Source organism: Mustela lutreola, chromosome 16 (genome assembly GCF_030435805.1).
Source record: "Mustela lutreola isolate mMusLut2 chromosome 16, mMusLut2.pri, whole genome shotgun sequence".
NCBI lineage: Eukaryota > Metazoa > Chordata > Mammalia > Carnivora > Mustelidae > Mustela > Mustela lutreola.
Window position 1 is genome coordinate 29659151 of NC_081305.1, and position 18752 is coordinate 29677902.

An 18752-nucleotide genomic window follows, 5' to 3' on the forward strand; every position below is an offset into this window, starting at 1 on the left:
TGAGGATAGCCAGGGCTGTACACAGTAAATGGACAAATGAGGCTGAGTCCTAGTCACATTTGCCAAGTGAGCAGAGCATCTCCCGTAGACTGTACACGGCTGATTTCCTCAACTGTTCATGCATCCAGTGAACACTTATGTGAGCATGTGAGCACCTCTTAAGTGCCAGACGCTGTTCCCCCACAGTTCAGCTGCGGTTCCCGTGTCAAGCTCTCTGTCCTGTATATGTGCCACCTACTCACAGGTCAGCATCAAGCCAGATGATTAACCAAACTGGAAACCTATCCTGGGAAATCTTTCTAAACTACCCATATCTAGCTACATGACAGTTTGTCACAACTTGGGCACAGAAAAAGATGAGAGGATTAAAATATTAACCTAAACCCTCCGAAAGACAACCAGAACCAAGAAAGCCTGAGAAAAGCAATGAAAGTGATCTAGGCTTTATGTTCTTCAGCTTTTCTCCTGTTCGTTCTGGTTAGCAGCCCATCTTCCCATTCTGAGAATCCACGTGTGGCCACACTAATCTGTCCCAGACAGCTCCTGTGGCCGTGTTTTGAAGGAGAGTCAAAAAAATTAAACACTCGGGTGTCAGGTCAGGATTTTAATGCTGTGTTCGGTGCCAGACAGAGCAGTGAAGAAGAGGTGTAAGGAAACTCGGGATCAAGCTGGGGAACCCCTGGTGCCCAATGACCTCCCTGCCTGCTCAGGTCTCCACCCAAGTCATTGTATACCCAGTTAAGTTTCAAGATTTCCTTAAAAAAAAAAAATTGGGGAGTTGTCGTATCTTATCCCTTCTAGACTTTATTTCTTCTAACTGAGAAATTCTAAGCCTGTGTGGGACTCGTCATCCTACAGCCTTGCCACGAGATCAGCTTTAGGAGCAAGCAGGAGTCTTAAATCCACAGGCAGTAAGTATTCGCACACGTGATAGACCTGAAATGTGTATCTTCCTACATGTAGGACAGGCTTTAATTTACAGATTTTTATTTTTAAGATTTTATTTATTTATTTGACAGAGATCACAAGTAGGCAGAGAGACAGGAAGTGAGTGGAGGGAAGCAGGCTCCCACTGAGCAGAGAGCCCAATGCGGGGCTCCATCCCAGGACCCTGAGACCATGACCTGAGCTGCAGGCAGAGGCTTTAACCCACTGAGCCACCCAGGTGCCCCTAATTTACAGATTTCTGAGGTGCCAGTGAACTTTGGACTTTTAAAGAGCCATCTTCGTGTTTGCAATTCCCATTTCAGGTAGTCTATCTAAAGAAAAATCTGTTGAATGACAGTAACACTTTTTGGCCATTTTTCTCCCTAGTCTTCGATGCACGGGGAGGTGGTGGACCTATCGGCAAGCTCAGGGTAACCATCAAAGCACTCCATGCCCTCCGATCCGTCTACGAGCAACACAGAGACGACTTGGAGGCTGAAAGAAGCCGTTCCAGAGGCACGTCCTGCTCCTGAGTAAACGCTCACGTGAAAGCTCTGAAAGGAGGTTTCTGTAATTACTCCGGTGTATATAATCTAGAATTCATGGGACGCAGGGAGGGGGAGCCCTGGGTTTGTGGTGGTCAAGTTTTGTATCCTTTTCCATCTGTTTATTTTTCTATTCCCTCCTTCCCACGACTGCCACCCCTCAGGACTTCAGTTCTCCACCATGGGCAGTACCTCCTCAATAATTTATACCTACATGATAGCATGAGAAAGCCCATTTGCATTTTCAACACTTTCGTATGAAGAACCGACATGCTAGTCCCATTTTTATTTTTAATAAGCAAAAAGGATAAATCTTAGAAAACCTATGAAAAGAAATACTTTTATGTTATCCCTAATCGTCCCACTAAATGGAATGCCTGTGATTAGCCTCATTAAGAGTTTTATACTGTGAAGATTTTATTAGAAGCAATATATGAAAATTACTTGGATTAATGTGTTAATCTTCCTCTTTAAAATGCTAATATCCATTTTATGCACATTAAAGCTCAGTATGCATTTTCTTTGATGCATGCAGTTTCTATCAATTAAATATAAAGAATGAAACTTGGCACCAACTTATTAAATTACTGCAAGTTCTTGGTTTTCTTTCCTAAAAATCACACTTCTTCCCATTTGTATGATTTTTATGGATCTGTAATGGTGATATGGGATCCAGGGATGTGTGTGTATAAAGAGGGGGGATAGACAGGTACATGTATGTATATACATGAAATTCATGTTTTGAAAACTTAGCTTATGATACAGAAAGAAATTATTAAAAGTATGACTCAAATTCTGATATGCTTAGTTAGACCTGAAAGGAATATCTTTTTTTATCGTTTTTAAAATTTACATCAAGCTTGTACAATGGTGGGGTGTATCTGGATAACCAGATCCTCGAAAAGCAGCTCAGAAAGTTAATTTTCTAGCTTTTACCCAATCTCACTGAAGGATTTAATTGATATTTTTAATGGAGCTGTGAATCAATGCTGCAAAGGAATTGTCTCTGGAGGTCTAGGATATAATGCATTTCATTTTTTAATTTACTTTTTTATTTGTCATTTTCTTCAAAGGATTTTTATAGGCTGTGGGTTTTCACTGTTTGCAAACAGGCTATGTTCCTTCTTAAGCATATGTAAAGTATTCAGGGAGATAAGTAATTTATTAAAATCTACCTAATTTGCCGTGATATATTAAATCTCTGCTTCAGTGATCACAGACCATTTCATTTAGAGAATTAGGCATTCCCTCTTTGTGTGATTAAAGCTCTGGAAAATGAGTTCTTTGCTCCTATTTGTGAACATTCAAAGCCTGCTAATGGCAAGAAGATGGAATAGATTATGAGACAATTCATTACAGTTCAACAGAAAAAAAAAAAGCAGCTATAATGCAAAAATGCAAGTATGAATATCTGCATATAGTTTGAACCATCTGTGCTCTAATGGCTTCAATAATGACTCTCGTCTTTAGGAGGCTTTGAAATGACATCCGTACAATATTAATTTGTTGATGTACATTGTGGGACCAGTAGAGTACGATCTGACCACAGAAATCTATAAATTCTGTCTCTACCATTGGGCCTCCCTGTCTGGGGCCCGCCATCTCCAAGAAGAATCTTGCTCTCATCAAACTCTGCAAATCTTCATAATAACTCATTCCTCTGGAACCTTCTAGAGACCACAAACATCTGCAGACTAAACCTCTCCAATCCTAGTAAACAGCCACATGTTTGTTGTCACTTCAGCTGGCTCTGAGCTCATCTTTTTGGCCTTGCTTTCTAGCTTTCTTTGGCTTCATGCAGTTACGGTGTCATTAAGGACCATAATATTCCCTGCAGTAATTTAAAACAGCCGAATTATACCCTGGGGTTAACTGAGTGGTTTTTGAGACATTTATTGTGGTATTCTCCCAGGAGGTTTGTATTATTGTTTTAAAACGTTACATCCCAAACTAAATACTCTTTCTGCAGGGAAAAGAACCGGATTGCACTGACTTCTTATGATCTTTAAGTAGAGAGGGGGAGTTTTTATTAGGGAACTTCTGAGACCTCGTCAGCTGGGTGGAATGTATACCTCAGATATGATTAGAGAACTAGCCATGTTTCTGTCACATTCATGTTTGCCGTAGAGATTATTAAAGATTTCTTTTCTCGTTTTAAAATAATGCACCTTCCAACTATGTAAATTCTTACAAAGCTCATCTTCTTAAGTAATCGGATAGCTGCTGCCATATTTTTTGAAGTGGGGTAAATGGTATTGAAAGCCATCGTATGGATGCTTCAAGTGGGTTTCATAATCTGTTCGAGAAGAGTTTTTTTTGCTGTCTTGTGTTGACCCGAGTTCATTGAAAAAAGCTCACCACCTTTTTGGATTACAGAGCAATGGTTTTCTCTCAGTGCACCAAGCCTGAACCATTAAGCATGGCAAGCAGGAGAGGGGGCACCCACGGTGGCCTTAGCACACTAATACCCCCAGTTGAAGGCAAGATTTTTATGGACTTACAGCTCTTGGTGTAAATGTACACAGTACACTCAGCACTTTTGGGGTCTGTAATGCTTTTAGTTTGGAAATATAAATAGAGATGTGATGTGGTGTGTGGGAGAGTGTATTTTACATGGTTTTTTGCCTACTGTAGTAGAAATGTCAAATTCCCAGCCACTGTCACGAGAAGCAGTTGACAAAAATAAGTTTTATGGTTTACAGTGCGGTTTACATAGAGAACATTTCTCTTCACTCTCGATTTCAACATGTTTTCTAAATTATCATGGTTTATTGCCATTTAAGTTAAATTAGTTTTTTTAAGAATAAATAGAGAATATATTTAATCAAATAAAGAACAGCCACATTGAAATTCTGCTGTTCCTGCCGTTCATTTGTTACCACAAAACACAAATACTTTTTAATGTGTTATGAAGAAGTGTGGGTTCAGAGGTGGTCATGTGACTGGGGGGGGGTTCTGCGTGCACCCATGTTCCCACAACAAAACATAAATTATTTAAGTAATCTGACATCAAGAGCTGTGACAATGAAAACCACTTCTTACACATGTTCTAACAAGAATCTGATTAACATTTTTGTGGATATGGAAAATAACTTTTTTTAGTCAAGCTGCCACCATTGCTGAATTTGGAATGATTTCCTTATTCACTAGATGGCAAAATGTGAATCATGCGTGTGACCAAATATGAAAATAAAATGCCATCTTTGTGTAGTACAGAACAACCAAGGGAGAGCTCTAGGGATATCACATTATCTAGTGATTGACAATATCAGGATGATAATTTATCCCCAACTATGAGAGTACATTTCAATAAGTCACTCATGCCTGAAGGCCTCTGACTACCTTGACAAAGAAAATCTAAGCCCATGATTTATTATAGATTGGACAACATGCCTAATTAGATCCATGAATGGAAGCAAACAGCTTTACGTCCCCTTTGTTCAGAACAAAAACAACCTCTAGGTCAACCAGAAAGCTAAAAAATATCAAAGATATAGAAACAAGTGTTTTAAAAATTAAAAATACAGAATTAGAAATATCTCTCATCCTAATCTCTTTTATCTTGCAAGATAGACTTTTTGTTGTTGTTGTTCCATTTCGAAGAGCCACCACTGGACTGAACCTGACAGTCTAACCTCCTGGAAAAGTGAGCCCATGTTCCTGGTATTGTTACACCTTCTGTTCTTACCCTCTCATTTTCCACCTAACAGACTTATATCTTTAAACCATGTTTCTCCTTCAGTTTTTCTGAAGTAAAAATCTGGTTCTCTCAGATTGTGGCCTCTTTTCTGTGGTGGACACCCGAAGGCTTCTCTTCTGCCTTTTGCCCCTTCTCACTCTCTGTCGAGATTGACCTCTCTCATCCCTGTAACAGCATCACCCCTCTTGAGTGAACACCACTGGTTTTCTTTGTAAGTCAAATTCGCCATCTTGATCTTCCTCTTTCTGTCATCTGTTCTGTTTATACCTATATTCTCCCATCTGTTTGTCCCCCTACTAATTTTTATGTCAATCAAGGCACATGTTTTTCCTTTCTCTTATCTTGGGCTACAACCACTTCTTTAGATACCAGCATTGGTGAGAGCTCCAGTGACATTCCCAAAATGTGCCTTTGTGTGAAGACTTTTCTTAATTTAACATGACAGGAGCACTTTTAGTCAGCCATTATGAAACTGAGTGAACAGCAAGCTAATTTTTGTGTCTTTGCTTTTTGTAGTGAAGCAACAGAGACTGGAACTCAGAAAGCTCTCAGGAATCACTGGTAAGGAACTGAAGCATAAGGACTTGTTTTTTTAAGGAAATGTGTCATTAAAAGCAAACTTCATTTGGCATTAATGTGTTTTGTCCGAATTATACGTGCTATCATTAACAGTAGGAGAAATTGGATAATTTGAAGAAGAAAACAGACTACACATAGCCCAAGATGAGGGAGCCGAGAGAGCCAAGACAACCTATAAAATGAGATAGATATCTTCTGTTGACATTGAAGCAAGGTAACAGGCAAAATAGAATGCAAGGTGGAAAACAAAGGACAAAGAAGGACAATTTATACCAGTAAAAGGAACAACAGGTCAAAGATCTAATGAACTTGAGCATATGTACACTTAACAGTATAGCCTTGAAGTACGTGACGCAACAAGTTGATAGAACTATGGACAAAATATTATGGCCACATCAGTTTTACTAGATTGTAATTGTGATTAAAAAAAAAAATTAAGTCTAGAAGATGTGCTTAATATATTTACTAAACTCAAGCAAATATAGAACACACGTGGAACATTAAAAAAAAAAAAAAAAAAACACAACCATGTATTCAACCACAAAGGAAGTCTCAATTTCCAAAGAATTGAAATCCTTTAAACTGTTTCACTAAGCAAAATGCAATACAATTAGAAAATAACAAAAAGATAACTAAAAAAATAACACTATCCAAAAGTTAAAAATATGTGTTACTGTTCTGGGTTCTAACAGAACAAGAAATTATCCACTCCTACTATATAACTAGGAGAAGAAAATTCTACAAACTTCATTTTACACTAAATGGGGGAACTAAACATCAGCCCAGAAGCCCACATCCAGAGGGGGAGTAAGGTAAGGGTTAGACATAAGAGAGTGTGACAGGATTCTAGTGGCACTAGAACGCAGATAACATGAACTCAAGTTCCCTTAGTAGGACAAAGGCCATGTTCAGTAGGGAAATGCTGAGAACAGTTCTGAGGTCTAGTGGGTCAGAGTTATTGGCTACTCGAGAAGTGAAATGGGCTCGGAAAGTGAATAGAACCAGAATTAGTAGCCTTGGGAAGACACCTGGAAGAGAATGACACACTTTGAAAGGGGGAGGTATCCTTGGGAGATGTGGCAGTGAAAGAAAGAACCAGCTGACACTATGGGCCCCAGTGGAACAAGATAGTATCATTCGGTGGTATCATTCTCATTAAAAGGAGGCCATTTGTTAAAGAAACTTCACTGCAGCAACAGAAGAGCATACTCTTGAGCTGAGAAAACCTGTAAGCTACCCAAACCTCTTCCCCACCTATATGATTATTCCTGGCCTGTCTAGGAGAATTGAAAACAAGTAAGTTTTACTCTAACTATCCCGTATCCATATTACATAAGAAAATAAGGAAACTTTTTGGCAGGATAGAGTTCTACCCTAGTAATGATGAGTTGGATAGTTTGGACCAGCATACCTGTTGAGAATAACTAGAAAATCTGACTTGATACACACACACATTATATATGAAGCATTTGAAAACTCAAAATGCCACCAGTGACCTGGTCTATAAGGAATCACAGGAGCAAGATCTGGGAACAAAAGGAAGCCCAGAGGTTAAAGCTGATTTGCTTCTAGAGGCATCTGCCAATTTAAAAGCATGGGTGTAAAGCAGGACAGAGTTTTCAACAGACTCATTGGGATTTGAAAAACAAAATTTAGAAATTTAGAGTCAACCAAAGATGAGATTTTAAAGCCCCCAGTAAATCCTTCAGGCTCAAATTTTCCCTGCATTTTTTATGCACAATGTTTGATACACATTAAAAAATAACTAGGTACATGAGAAGACAAGACCATGTGACTGAAGACTTAGACAACAGACAAGTGAAACTCCTACAAGTAATTCAGAAAATGAAGTCATCATCTTTGAACCTCTTAACAATGTTTAACATGTTCATAGAGTTAGGGGCATCTGGGTGGCTCTGTGTGTTAAGTGTCTGCCTTTGGCTCAGGTCCTGATCCCAGAGTCCTGAAATCAAGCCTCACATGGGGCTCTTTGCTCAATGGTGACTCTGATTCTCCCTCTCACTCTGTCCCTCCCCCAACTTGTGCTCACTCCCTCTCAAATAGATAAAATCTTTTTTAAAATGTTAATAGAGTTAGAGACAGTCTTGACAAATTTGACATAGAATTGGACATTAATTGAAAGATAACAACTGTAAATATTATAAATGAATGTTGACTATAATTACAATAAATGAAATCAAGAATTCACCAGGTGGATCTAACAGCAAATCAGACATAATTGAAAAGTGGCTTACTAGACTGTAAAAAAAAAAAAAAAATTAAAAAAAAAAATACCCATTCTGGGGCACCTGAGTGGCTCAGTTGACTGTCTGACTCTTGATTTCATCTCTAGGTTGTCAGATCAAGTCCCACATTGGGCTCCCCATTCAGTATGAAGTCAGCTTGAGATCTCTCTCTTCCTCTGCCTTTGTCCCTCCCCTCTAAATTCCTGTGTGCTCTCCCTTGCTCTCCCCCCCCCCAAAAAATAAACCTTTTATAAAATGTATCCATTCTGAGGCATGAAAAGTAACAAAAAAGTAACAAAAAAGTATTAAAAGACAGGGGATTGTGTGGAAAGTTATACTACACAATTACACTTCATAACTGAAGACCCAGGAGAAGAAGAAAGGCATTAGAATCAATATTCCAAAGGATGATGATTAAGACTTTTTCAGAATACATATAGGGCACAATTATAAGAACAATCTCATTCTGTATGCCCAGGCTGGGTAAGCACAAAGAAAACCACTTAAGCCACATTCTAGAAAATCTGCTGAAAATAAAAGAAAAAAAAAGTCTTGAAAGCAGTCAGAGACATAAGACAACACTAAGACTGAGAACTGACTTAAATGAAATAATGGAAACCTTTAGGAAATAGTGTGAACCCCTTCTTGGGCCCTACCTTACATCCTCCTTCTTCAGCTTTTATTTACAAACAAGGAAGTCAACACCCCAGGGGACTCGACCAATGGGAGACAGGAATTAATGCATAAATAGTCCCCCATCCATCCCTCCAGTGAACAGTCCAGAGGTGCATTCTGTAGGATTTCAGCAGGATCAAGCCCCATCACTCATAGAGGTGATCAGCTTGATAATACAACTTTGCACTGGCTTTTCCATTTTCTATCTCCTAGTCTATCCTCCTCCTTCGGGGATCATTTCCCAAATACAGTTCCCACGTGCAAGTCCTTGCTTCAGACCCTGCTCTTGAGGATCCTGGGATGAGAGTATGTATTAGGAGTGATCCTAGAAAGAAGAACATTTGGATAGGACTCTGAAACTTGGTCACTCACTAATCAGATGGCAAGAAGGATGACATTATTTATGGAAAGTGATGCAGTAACTCCTGGCATGTGATAGACGCTTAACAATGGTGGATTAAGGCAAGTGAAGGGGGAACGTGAGATATGAGGTTATCAGCTGCCTACATTTCTGAACTTACATTATACTTCCATCTTTTTAAAGTTGAAGAAAAACTTCAGATGAAAAACCCCAGAAGGAATCAAGAAAACCAGCCCTGATGCAAAAGAAAATATAATATTTGATTCCAACATAAACTACTTGTAATTAAACAAGCATTTACAGATGGGGAGAGAAAACATGGATCAAGAATTTAAAAACTCAAAATAGAAACTGACAAACTGGAACTAATGGGAACTGACATTAGGAAAGAAAAGAAAAATTAACCTTGAGATGGCTAAATTATAAGGTACTTAAGAAAAAAATAAATATGAGTGAAAACCAACAATAGAACATAATGGGTAGAAATGAAAGGACCCAAGAATATGAAATGAAAGAGGCAAAAAGAACCTGTGAGAAAATTATAAATATAATAGACGAATATATGTATAGTTAGAGATCCTGAAGAGAAAACAGTGAAATAGGACAAACTTACAATACTGCAATTCATAGGAAACTCAGTAGTGGTCAAATAGTTTCACCAAGAACTCAAAGTGTCAACCAAGGAATTTTTTTTATCCAACTCAGACATTCTTTCAAATATGAAGGCTATTGAAAATCAATTTTTACTATGGTAAAATTCACATAATGTGAAACTATTTTAAAGGGAACAATTGAGTGGCATTTAGTACATTCACAGTACTGCTCTATCTAGTTCTAAAACACTTCATCACTCCAAAAGAAAACCCAGTATACATACAGCATTTACACCCTGTCACTCCTCTCTCCAGCCCTTGGCAACCACCCATCTTCTTTCTGTTCCAAAGGATTTGCCTATTTGGTATATGTAATATCAATGGAATCATACAGTATGTGACCTGTGTCTGCCTTCTTTCATATAGCATACTGTTTCCCCAGATTCATCCACACTGTAGCATCCAGTACTTCGTTCCCATTTATGGCTGAATAATACTCCATTGAATGGATAACCAAATTTGTTTATCCACTCACCCACTGATGGACGTTTGGGTTGTTTTCTACCTTCAGACTACTTTGAGTAGTGCTGCTCTGAATCTTTTGATACAAGGATTTGTCTGAATACCTGTTTCAACTCTTTTGGATGTATATCTAGAAGTGGGTCATTGGATAATTCTATGTTTAACTTCTTGAGGATCTACCAAATTGTTTTCTATAAGAACCGAATGATCTTACATTCGTACTAGCGATGTGCAATGGTTCCAATTTCCTCACTTCCCAGCAACATGTGTTGTTTTCCTTGTTCCATTTTAATAGCCATTGTTGTGAGTGTGAAGCGGTATCTCATTATGGTTTTGATTTGTGTTTCCCTAATGATGTTGATCATCTTTTCATGTGCTTGTTTATAGAGGAAGAAATTAAGACAAGCAAGAATTTGGGGAGCTCTTCATGAGGAATCTACTCAAAGACCACCTTCATCCAATTAAGAACTGAATGAAAAAACTGTTAGAAGGACTGTGGTAAGCACTGATTATATTTAACTACAGATCTTAGAACAGCCAGAGATGGAGAAAAGGTGGAAGAATAGTATGTAGGTGTTATGTGCTCTGATAACATAATTTCTTAATGATAGGAAAAGGGGGAAAATGGGAAAGTAGAATAAATTAATTGATTTCAGATAGATTATAGGTAAGGACCAAAGACACCATTTCATACAGACAAACCAAATAGTAGAAGCCTAAATAAAGAGAACATGGGCATTATATAAATATATTATTGGAAAGATAGCTACTAAAACAAAAGCACAAATCGTTTTAATCACCATGTTTTTTATTAAAAAGCAAAGAAAACAGACCAGAGAATGGAAAGCACATGGTAAAAATGCAGAGTAAATACAACATTAAATAATCACACAGGATTAAGACCAAGTGTTTAAGTTGTAACAATAAACATGAATGGCTTTAACAAACTTAGGAAAAGAAAACTGCTTTCAGATTGTCTTGTGAGGCAAAGTCCAACTCCCCACTGTAAGAGATACTTCCAAAACAAAGTGCAATAAAATTAAAAGGATGGGTAAAACTTTACCAGACAAATGCATCTAAAGAAAGCAGGGATTATGAACTTGACATCTGACAAGATGAAATTTGTGGAGGAGGGAAAAGAGCTTAATGAGACAAAAGGACACTTTTATAATACTGAAGGCCATACTTCACAGTGAAGATATAAATGTATCCACAAGTGCATCAAATAACACAGCAGCAACCTTTCTAAAGCATAAATACAGGAGATAAGGAGAGAAATACATGAAAATTAATTAGAAAAGACCACAGATATACTCTCAGTTCAACACAGGGGCAAATTGGAAAAGAAAAGAAATTATGTAAATATACACACACATACGTATATATAACCTAAACAACATAATCCCAAGATAGATATTATGAATACATATTGAACCCTTCACCCTTATGAAAGAGAATACATCTTCTTTTCAAATACATGTGGAACATTCATAAAAATTGAACAAACTTCAATAAATTCTTTCAAATAAAAATAATGTAAACCAACAACATTGTCTTATCACAATGTAATAAAATGGAAAAATAAAATCAAAAGGCACAAGTTCATTTCCATCTGGAAATAAAATGTTATTGATTCCTTAGTCAATGGAGAAATATAAATTAAAATTGAACAGTTTCTTTAAAAAAGATATGAAAACCCTATATTATCAGAATCTTTGAGATACAGGCAAAGCAAAGAAAATGCATAGATTAAATATAAGAATGAAAATAAAAGCATAACAATAAGTGAATTAAATATCTATCTTAAGAGTTAAAGAAGAAACAAAAAGCAAACCTAATAAAAGTAGAGAGAAGGAAATGATAAAAATAAAAGCCTAAGGAATTGAGTTAAAAGCCAAATAGTAGAATTAACAAATAAAATACTTCTGTGAAAGAATCAACAAAATGGACCTAATCATTGTAAAAGAAAGAAAGCACAAGTACAAATGAAATAGGACAATGGGAGATCGACTACTGAAAAAACTTATTTTAAAATATCATGTGTCTTAATTGTGTAATTCTTTGAAAATACATTGAAAACCTAAATGAAATGGATAATTTTCTGAAAAATACAGCTTATCAAAATTGACCCTGGTAAAGAAAGAAAGCTTAAAATATCAATTTCCACAGAAGAAATAAAATGTTAAAAGTGCTAATTCCAGGGGCACCTGGGTGGCCCAGTTGGTTAAGCTTCAGACTCTTGGTTTCAGCTCAGGTCGTGATCTCAGAGACGATCGAGTCCCACCTTGGGCTCCATGCTTTGTGTGCAGTCTGCGTGGGATGCGCTCTCTTTCTCCCTCTGCTCCTCCCACTCGTGTTCTCTCTCCCTCTCTCTCAAATAGATAAATAAATCTTTTTTTAATTTTTTTTTTTTAAGTATTTATTTGACAGAGAGAAATCACAAGTAGACTGAGAGGCAGGCAGAGAGAGAGAGAGAGGAAAGCAGGCTCTCCGCGGAGCAGAGAGCCCGATGCGGGACTCGATCCCAGGACGCCGAGATAATGACCTGAGCCGAAGGCAGCGGCTCAACCCACTGAGCCAGGGGCGCCTGGGTGGCTCAGTGGGTTAAGCCTCTGCCTTTGGCTCAGGTCGTGATCTCGGGGTCCCGGGATCGAGCCCTGCATCAGGCTCTCTGCTCAGTGGGGAGTCTGCTTCCCTCTCTCTCTGCCTGCCTCTCTGCCTACTTGTGATCTCTGTCTGTCAAATAAATAAATAAATAAAATCTTTAAAAATTAAAAAATAAATAAATAAAGTGCTAATTCCAAAAAGCATCAGGCTCAGAAGGTTTTACAAGGGAGCTCTAATAACCTTCAAAGACTGAATAATTTTAATGGCTTCACAGTGTTCCAGAGATATAAAAAGAAGAAAAACTAATGAAATCTTTTAAGGAACTGGATATATTATTGATCTGTAGACCAAATAAACACTACACACACACACACGCAAAAATCCTGAGTAAATCTTAACAAATAGACTAGAACACCAAATTACAAATATAACAAGTCATGATCAAGAGGGGCTTATTACTGGAATGCTATACGACTCACAAGTTCTAAAAAAACAGACAACACCTAGAAGAATTTGACACCTCAAAGGTGGCATACCAAGTTAGCAGAAGGAAGTAGACTACTTGACAATGGAGTCAGAATCACTAAAAATAGGGACACCTGGGTGGCTCAGTTGGTTGGGCAGCTGCCTTCGGCTCAGGTCATGGTCCCAGCGTCCTGGGATCGAGTCCCGCATCAGGCTCCTTGCTCCACAGGGAGCCTGCTTCTCCCTCTGACTCTGCCTTCCACTCTGTCTGCCTGTGCTCGCTCTCACTCTCTCTGACAAATAAATAAATAAAATATTTTAAAAAAAAAAGAATCACTAAAAATGCACCTAAAAAATTTAATTGGATCCCTACTCATTCCTTAAAGCAAAATAAATTCTATAAATATTTACATGTAAAGAAATGAAACCATAAATGCACTAGAAATAAATATTTTTACCACTTCACAAAACCCAGAAGCTATAAAAGAATATAGTACATAAATGTGTATACTTTATATATAAATTTATAAAATATTTGTATATCTATATATTTATTTTATATTTATATAATTTAATAATAATTTTATTATTTATATATTTATATTTATATATCTATCTGTAAATATATAAATTTGACTAGATCCAAACGTAAAATTTTCTTCATAGAAAAAAAACCCCAACCGGGCACCTGGGTGGCTCAGTGGGTTAAGCCGCTGCCTTCGGCTCAGGTCATGATCTCAGGGTCCTGGGATCGAGTCCCGCATCAGGCTCTCTGCTCAGCAGGGAGCCTGCTTCCTCCTCTCTCTCTCTGCCTGCCTCTCTGCCTACTTGTGATCTCTCTCTGTCGAATAAATAAATAAAATCTTTAAAAAAAAAAAAAGAAAGAAAGAAAAAAAACCCCAACCATAATATCAAAGGAGCAATGAAAAACTTGGGAAAATACTTGCTAAAAATGAGCCAAACAGTTAATTCCCTTACTAGAGCTCCTAAAGAAAACAATAAGAAAGAGACCAAAGCCCATAGAAAAGCTGGTAAAGGATATGAACAATTTACAGAAAGTTCAAATGACTTCATGAATGAATGTAACATTAACTTTATTGCATGTGTTGTTATTCGATGTGGAAAAGATGCTTAGTGTGCTCACAATAACAAAAATGTGCATTACAACCACAATGCAATTTAATTTTTCAACTACCAGATTGACAAGATCAAAAATGTAACACATGGTGCTATTGGGGCTCTGGGAAACAGACACATTCACCTATTGTTAGTGGGAGGATAACTTCCCACCAACACTGTGGAGATCAGTTTGGCAATTCCATCAAAATAAAAAGAACATCTATCCTTTAATCCAAGAATTCCACCTCTAGGATTTTATCCCAAATATGTACCCACAAATATGGGGAATGATGTACAGACAAGATTATTTATTTCATCATTGTTTGGAACGGCAAAAATTAGAAATAAATTGAAAAATTGGAAATAAATTGGAAAATTGGAATTAAATTGGAAAAAAATTGGAGAGAAACCACCTACCCATTAACATTCATTCTCCATTCCCTACTGCCCCACACCTAGCTCCAAGTAACCACTAATCTACTCTCTGTCTCTGTGGGTTCATCTATTCTACACACCTCACATAAACATGATCATGCAATATTATATTTTTTGAAACTGGCTTCTTTTCATTTAGCATCAATGTTTCAAAGTTTATCTACATTGTAGCATGTATCAGGATTACTTTTATTTTATTTTTGCTGAGTAATATTCCAATTGTATGACTGTACCACATTTTGTTCATTCATCAGTGAAAGGCATTTAGGTTGTTGTTGGTTTTTTTTTTCCACTCTGGGGCTAAATAATCCTGCTGTGAATATTTACATACAGGTTGTTTGTGCGGATATGTGCTTTCATTACCCTTGGGTATATACCTAGGAGTGAAATTTCTAGCATATAGTAACTCTCTGTTTAACTTTTTGAGGAATTTCTAGTGTTTCTAGTGTTTGAAAGTGACCACATATTTTGAATTTTGAACCAGTGCTCACTTTGGCAGTGCATACACTAAAATTGAACTTTGAACCATGTACCAGTATTACCTATCCATGACAATTAATAAGATTTTTTTTTGAGATTTTATTTATTTATTTGACAGAGATCACAAGTAGGCAGAGAGGCAGGCAGAGAGAGAGAGAAGAGGAAGCAGGCTCCCTGTGGAGCAGAGAGCCCAATGAGGGGCTCAATCCCAGGACCCCAAGACCACGACCCGAGCCGAAAGCAGAGGCTTCAACCCACTGAGCCACCCAGGTGCCCTTAAGATATTTTTTAAATAGTAAATTAGAACTATACCCATTGAGTTGAAGAAATTTCTGCTATGTATTATGAAGGATATAAAGCAAGAATCCATAAACTAAGAGAAGTATCTATGATTGCACTTTTGTAAATTGAAGACCAAAAAATGTGGGTGTGTTTGCATATGGAACTTGTATCAGTTATAAATGCTTTTGAATGTCAGATAACAATCAACCAGATTAGCAGTGGTTTAAACAAAGGAGTTTGTTTTTCTTCCATTAGATGTAGTGTGAATATAGACAGTTTCTGGCTTGTTTCAGCAGTTCCACAGGGCTCTGGAAGACCGGACCCTTCTTATATTTCTATCCCACCATCTTTTTCACTGCATGGCCAGAAGACACCTATGGCACCTACAGGCATCATATGTGCATTCTAGGCAGGCAGAGGGCAAGGGGCAAAGACTCTTCTGAATGAATCATCCAAAGTTTTCCTGGAAGCCCCACCCTTAGCTAATATCTCCTTGGCCAGAGCTGGGTCATGTGGCCACCTCTAGCTGCAGGGTAGGCTGGCAAATATGGAGAAAGGATTATCATTATTGGCTTGGACCAATCATGACATATAGCCAGGATTAAGCACACTGCATTGTAAATAAAGTCAAGATTCCACAAGCAAAAAAAAATGGGACCCTGTAGGACACTCTGTACATACAAATGAAAGACGACTATATGAGCGAGGAGAAGAATGTAGAAGGATGCCCATGGGAGTGCTGACAATACTTTGGAAGGGGTTGCAGGAGAAGACAAAGCAGAGGGGTGGGAATAAAATATGATGCATTAATCCAAACAAGCAAGGACTCAGAAACTAAGCCCAGACTCCAAGACACATTCTAACCTACATTGGGTAGAACAAGGCCAATGAAAAACACTGGTTTGGAGTTATTATCAGTTTCTTAAAAAGGAGGAACTAGAGACTTGGAGACTGATGTCAGGAACCCACTGAATGTCTTTGGGTTTATACTGATATGATGATCCAGAGTAAATGGAACAGAGTTTTCAAATTTAAAAAAATTGAGTTAGGAATTAAAAGAGGACACTTTGGAACTCCAAAACCATCTTGCAGGAATACAGAGGAGAAAACTCTTAGCATATACACAGAAAGAAAAGCCTTAAAAGGAGGGAGCCACAAACAATGAAATAAATCTTGGAATGAAGTATTTTAACACAGGGAACATATAACAGCATCACATGTTTTCTCAATGGCTCGATATCCTCCAACGTCTCTTGCTCAGCATTCCCAAGTCTAATCATTGTGTTTTCTCCCCAAACTGACAGTGACAGAACCAGAGACTCTAAATCAATTTGGAATAATAGAACCAAAGCAGATGAGGTACATTTTGGAGGCCTGTGGGTCCCTTCTCCTGTCCTCTCTGCCGCATCTCAAATTCCAGCTGTGGCTTCCGTGGCCAGTTCTATGACAGCGTCAACTGTCTTCACTCTAACAGTGTCTTACCCCAGGGACGTAATGTGTTTTTTGTCCTCTGATCTGCAACTTCTCCAGAAAGAAGGAAGAGTTTACTTAGCCTGTAGACATGCTACAGCAATTTTTTGCATAATAGTATGGTACATTTGGAATCAGGCCCAAGAGTCCTGTCCAGACAGCAGTAATGCCCCAAAATAGGGGGCTCTTGGGTGGCTCAGTACATTAAGCATTTGCCTTAGGCTTGGTCATGATCCTGGGGTCCTGAGATAGAGTCCCAAGTCGGGCTCCTGTCCCACATCCTCTCCCTGTACTCCTAGCTTGTGCTCTTGCTCGCTATCTCTGTCTCTCTCTCTCTCTCTCAAATAAATAAAATCTTTAAAAAAAAAAAAAAGACCCCAAAATAGATGGTTTAAACGTCATCACTTGACTGGGTTACACCAGCGCCTCTTCCTAAACTCACACATATGGTCTCATGAGACAGGTCAGGTGTCCACTACAACTGGAGATCAGAGGAAGTAGAAAAGTCTCTAGATTGCTTTATGGATTATTAGGCCCAATTTGCTGATGTGAGCGGAAAACAGATTTTGCTGCCTCTCTACAATCTCACTTAGAGATGGCCAACAAGGATGGGAATGGAGGTTATGCATGGGCCCAATATGATGGACTCCCTCCCATCAAGACTGGTTCTAACTACTGCACTGTTGAATTCTCAGCTTGCCAGCAGCACAGACTAACACCGAGCCCTCAGAACAGTACCACCCCTCAAGGAGACCAGCGAGCCATTGATGGCAACTTGATACATTGGACTCTTGCTTTGGAGGAGGCAGTAATTTGTTCTTACTGCAGTTGATACCTTCTTTGGGTATGTTTGCACTCCATGTCCACAATGCCCCTACCAATATTTCCATCAGAAAGAGAACAAAGTTTGAGCTACCAAATGACATCCCACACAACATTGCCTCCGATCAAGGGACCCCTCTTATGGAAGAGAAGATAGGACTGCTTCAACCAAATATTGCTCTGCCCAGAGGCAGCTATCCTAATAGAATAATGGAATGTCCTCTTATGGGCGCAGCTGAAGAGCCTGCTCAGAAGCAGCTGAGCAACTTGAAATGCTATCTTCCAGGATGCAATTTACATACGGAGTCTACAGCTGATAGGGCGCCTTGTGCCCAGTAGGGAAACTATGTGGATCCAGAAACCAAAAGGTAGAAGTAGGAATGCCCCTTCACCTCCACTCCTGCTAATTTGTGGAATATGTGCTTCCCATCCCTGCCATTTTAGATTCAGTGGGGTCCTGGGTCCTAAGATGGGAACCATTTCACCTAAGACAACATAGTAAGAGTCCCACAGAAGCCACAGTTAGTGCATCATCATTTTGGGCTCCTCACACCCATGGATTAATAGGCAAGGAAAAAATAGTCATTATAATAGGTGGTGGGTTAATGATGGCTCAAAACTGCCCCCATCAAGAGCTGGGATCCATTTTTTCTCCTCCTTGGATCTGGGCTATGCCTGTAACTACATTGATCAAAAGAATTATAGTGGAAGAGATTCTGCGTCAGTCCCCAATATCCTCTTTAAGAAGTCCCTTGTTGCCTTTGAGCTCTTCTTCAGTTATCTATCCATTTGAGATCATTGGCTGATAAACACCCAGTCTATCTCTTAGACCAGGAATGCCAATATCTTTCCCCCGAGCTCTCCCTGATACATATTTCACTGGAGTCCAGCTCCTTGCAGTGTGATTGTCTTGTTACTATCATT

At 38.5% G+C, this 18752-nt stretch overlaps 1 protein-coding gene and 1 long non-coding RNA gene across 6 annotated transcripts in view; both read left to right on the forward strand.

Moving 5' to 3' along the window:
* The window catches only part of RPGRIP1L (RPGRIP1 like), a 93695-nt gene extending 92097 nt beyond the window's left edge, over positions 1-1598 (forward strand). For both annotated transcript variants that reach the window (XM_059152151.1, XM_059152152.1), the window contains one exon: positions 1315-1598. In XM_059152151.1, coding sequence (XP_059008134.1) covers positions 1315-1460 — 146 coding nt within the window. In that variant the 3' untranslated portion in view covers positions 1461-1598. The remainder of the gene's footprint in view (positions 1-1314) is intronic.
* A 2860-nt stretch (positions 1599-4458) lies between these two features.
* LOC131818424 (uncharacterized) overlaps positions 4459-18752 on the forward strand; it is a 39237-nt gene continuing 24943 nt past the window's right edge. For 3 of the 4 annotated variants that reach the window (XR_009348814.1, XR_009348815.1, XR_009348816.1), the window contains exons 1-2: positions 4459-5733; positions 10536-10646. This is a non-coding gene — a long non-coding RNA (uncharacterized LOC131818424). The remainder of the gene's footprint in view (positions 5734-10535; positions 10647-18752) is intronic. The other variant, XR_009348817.1, reaches the window with a different exon arrangement.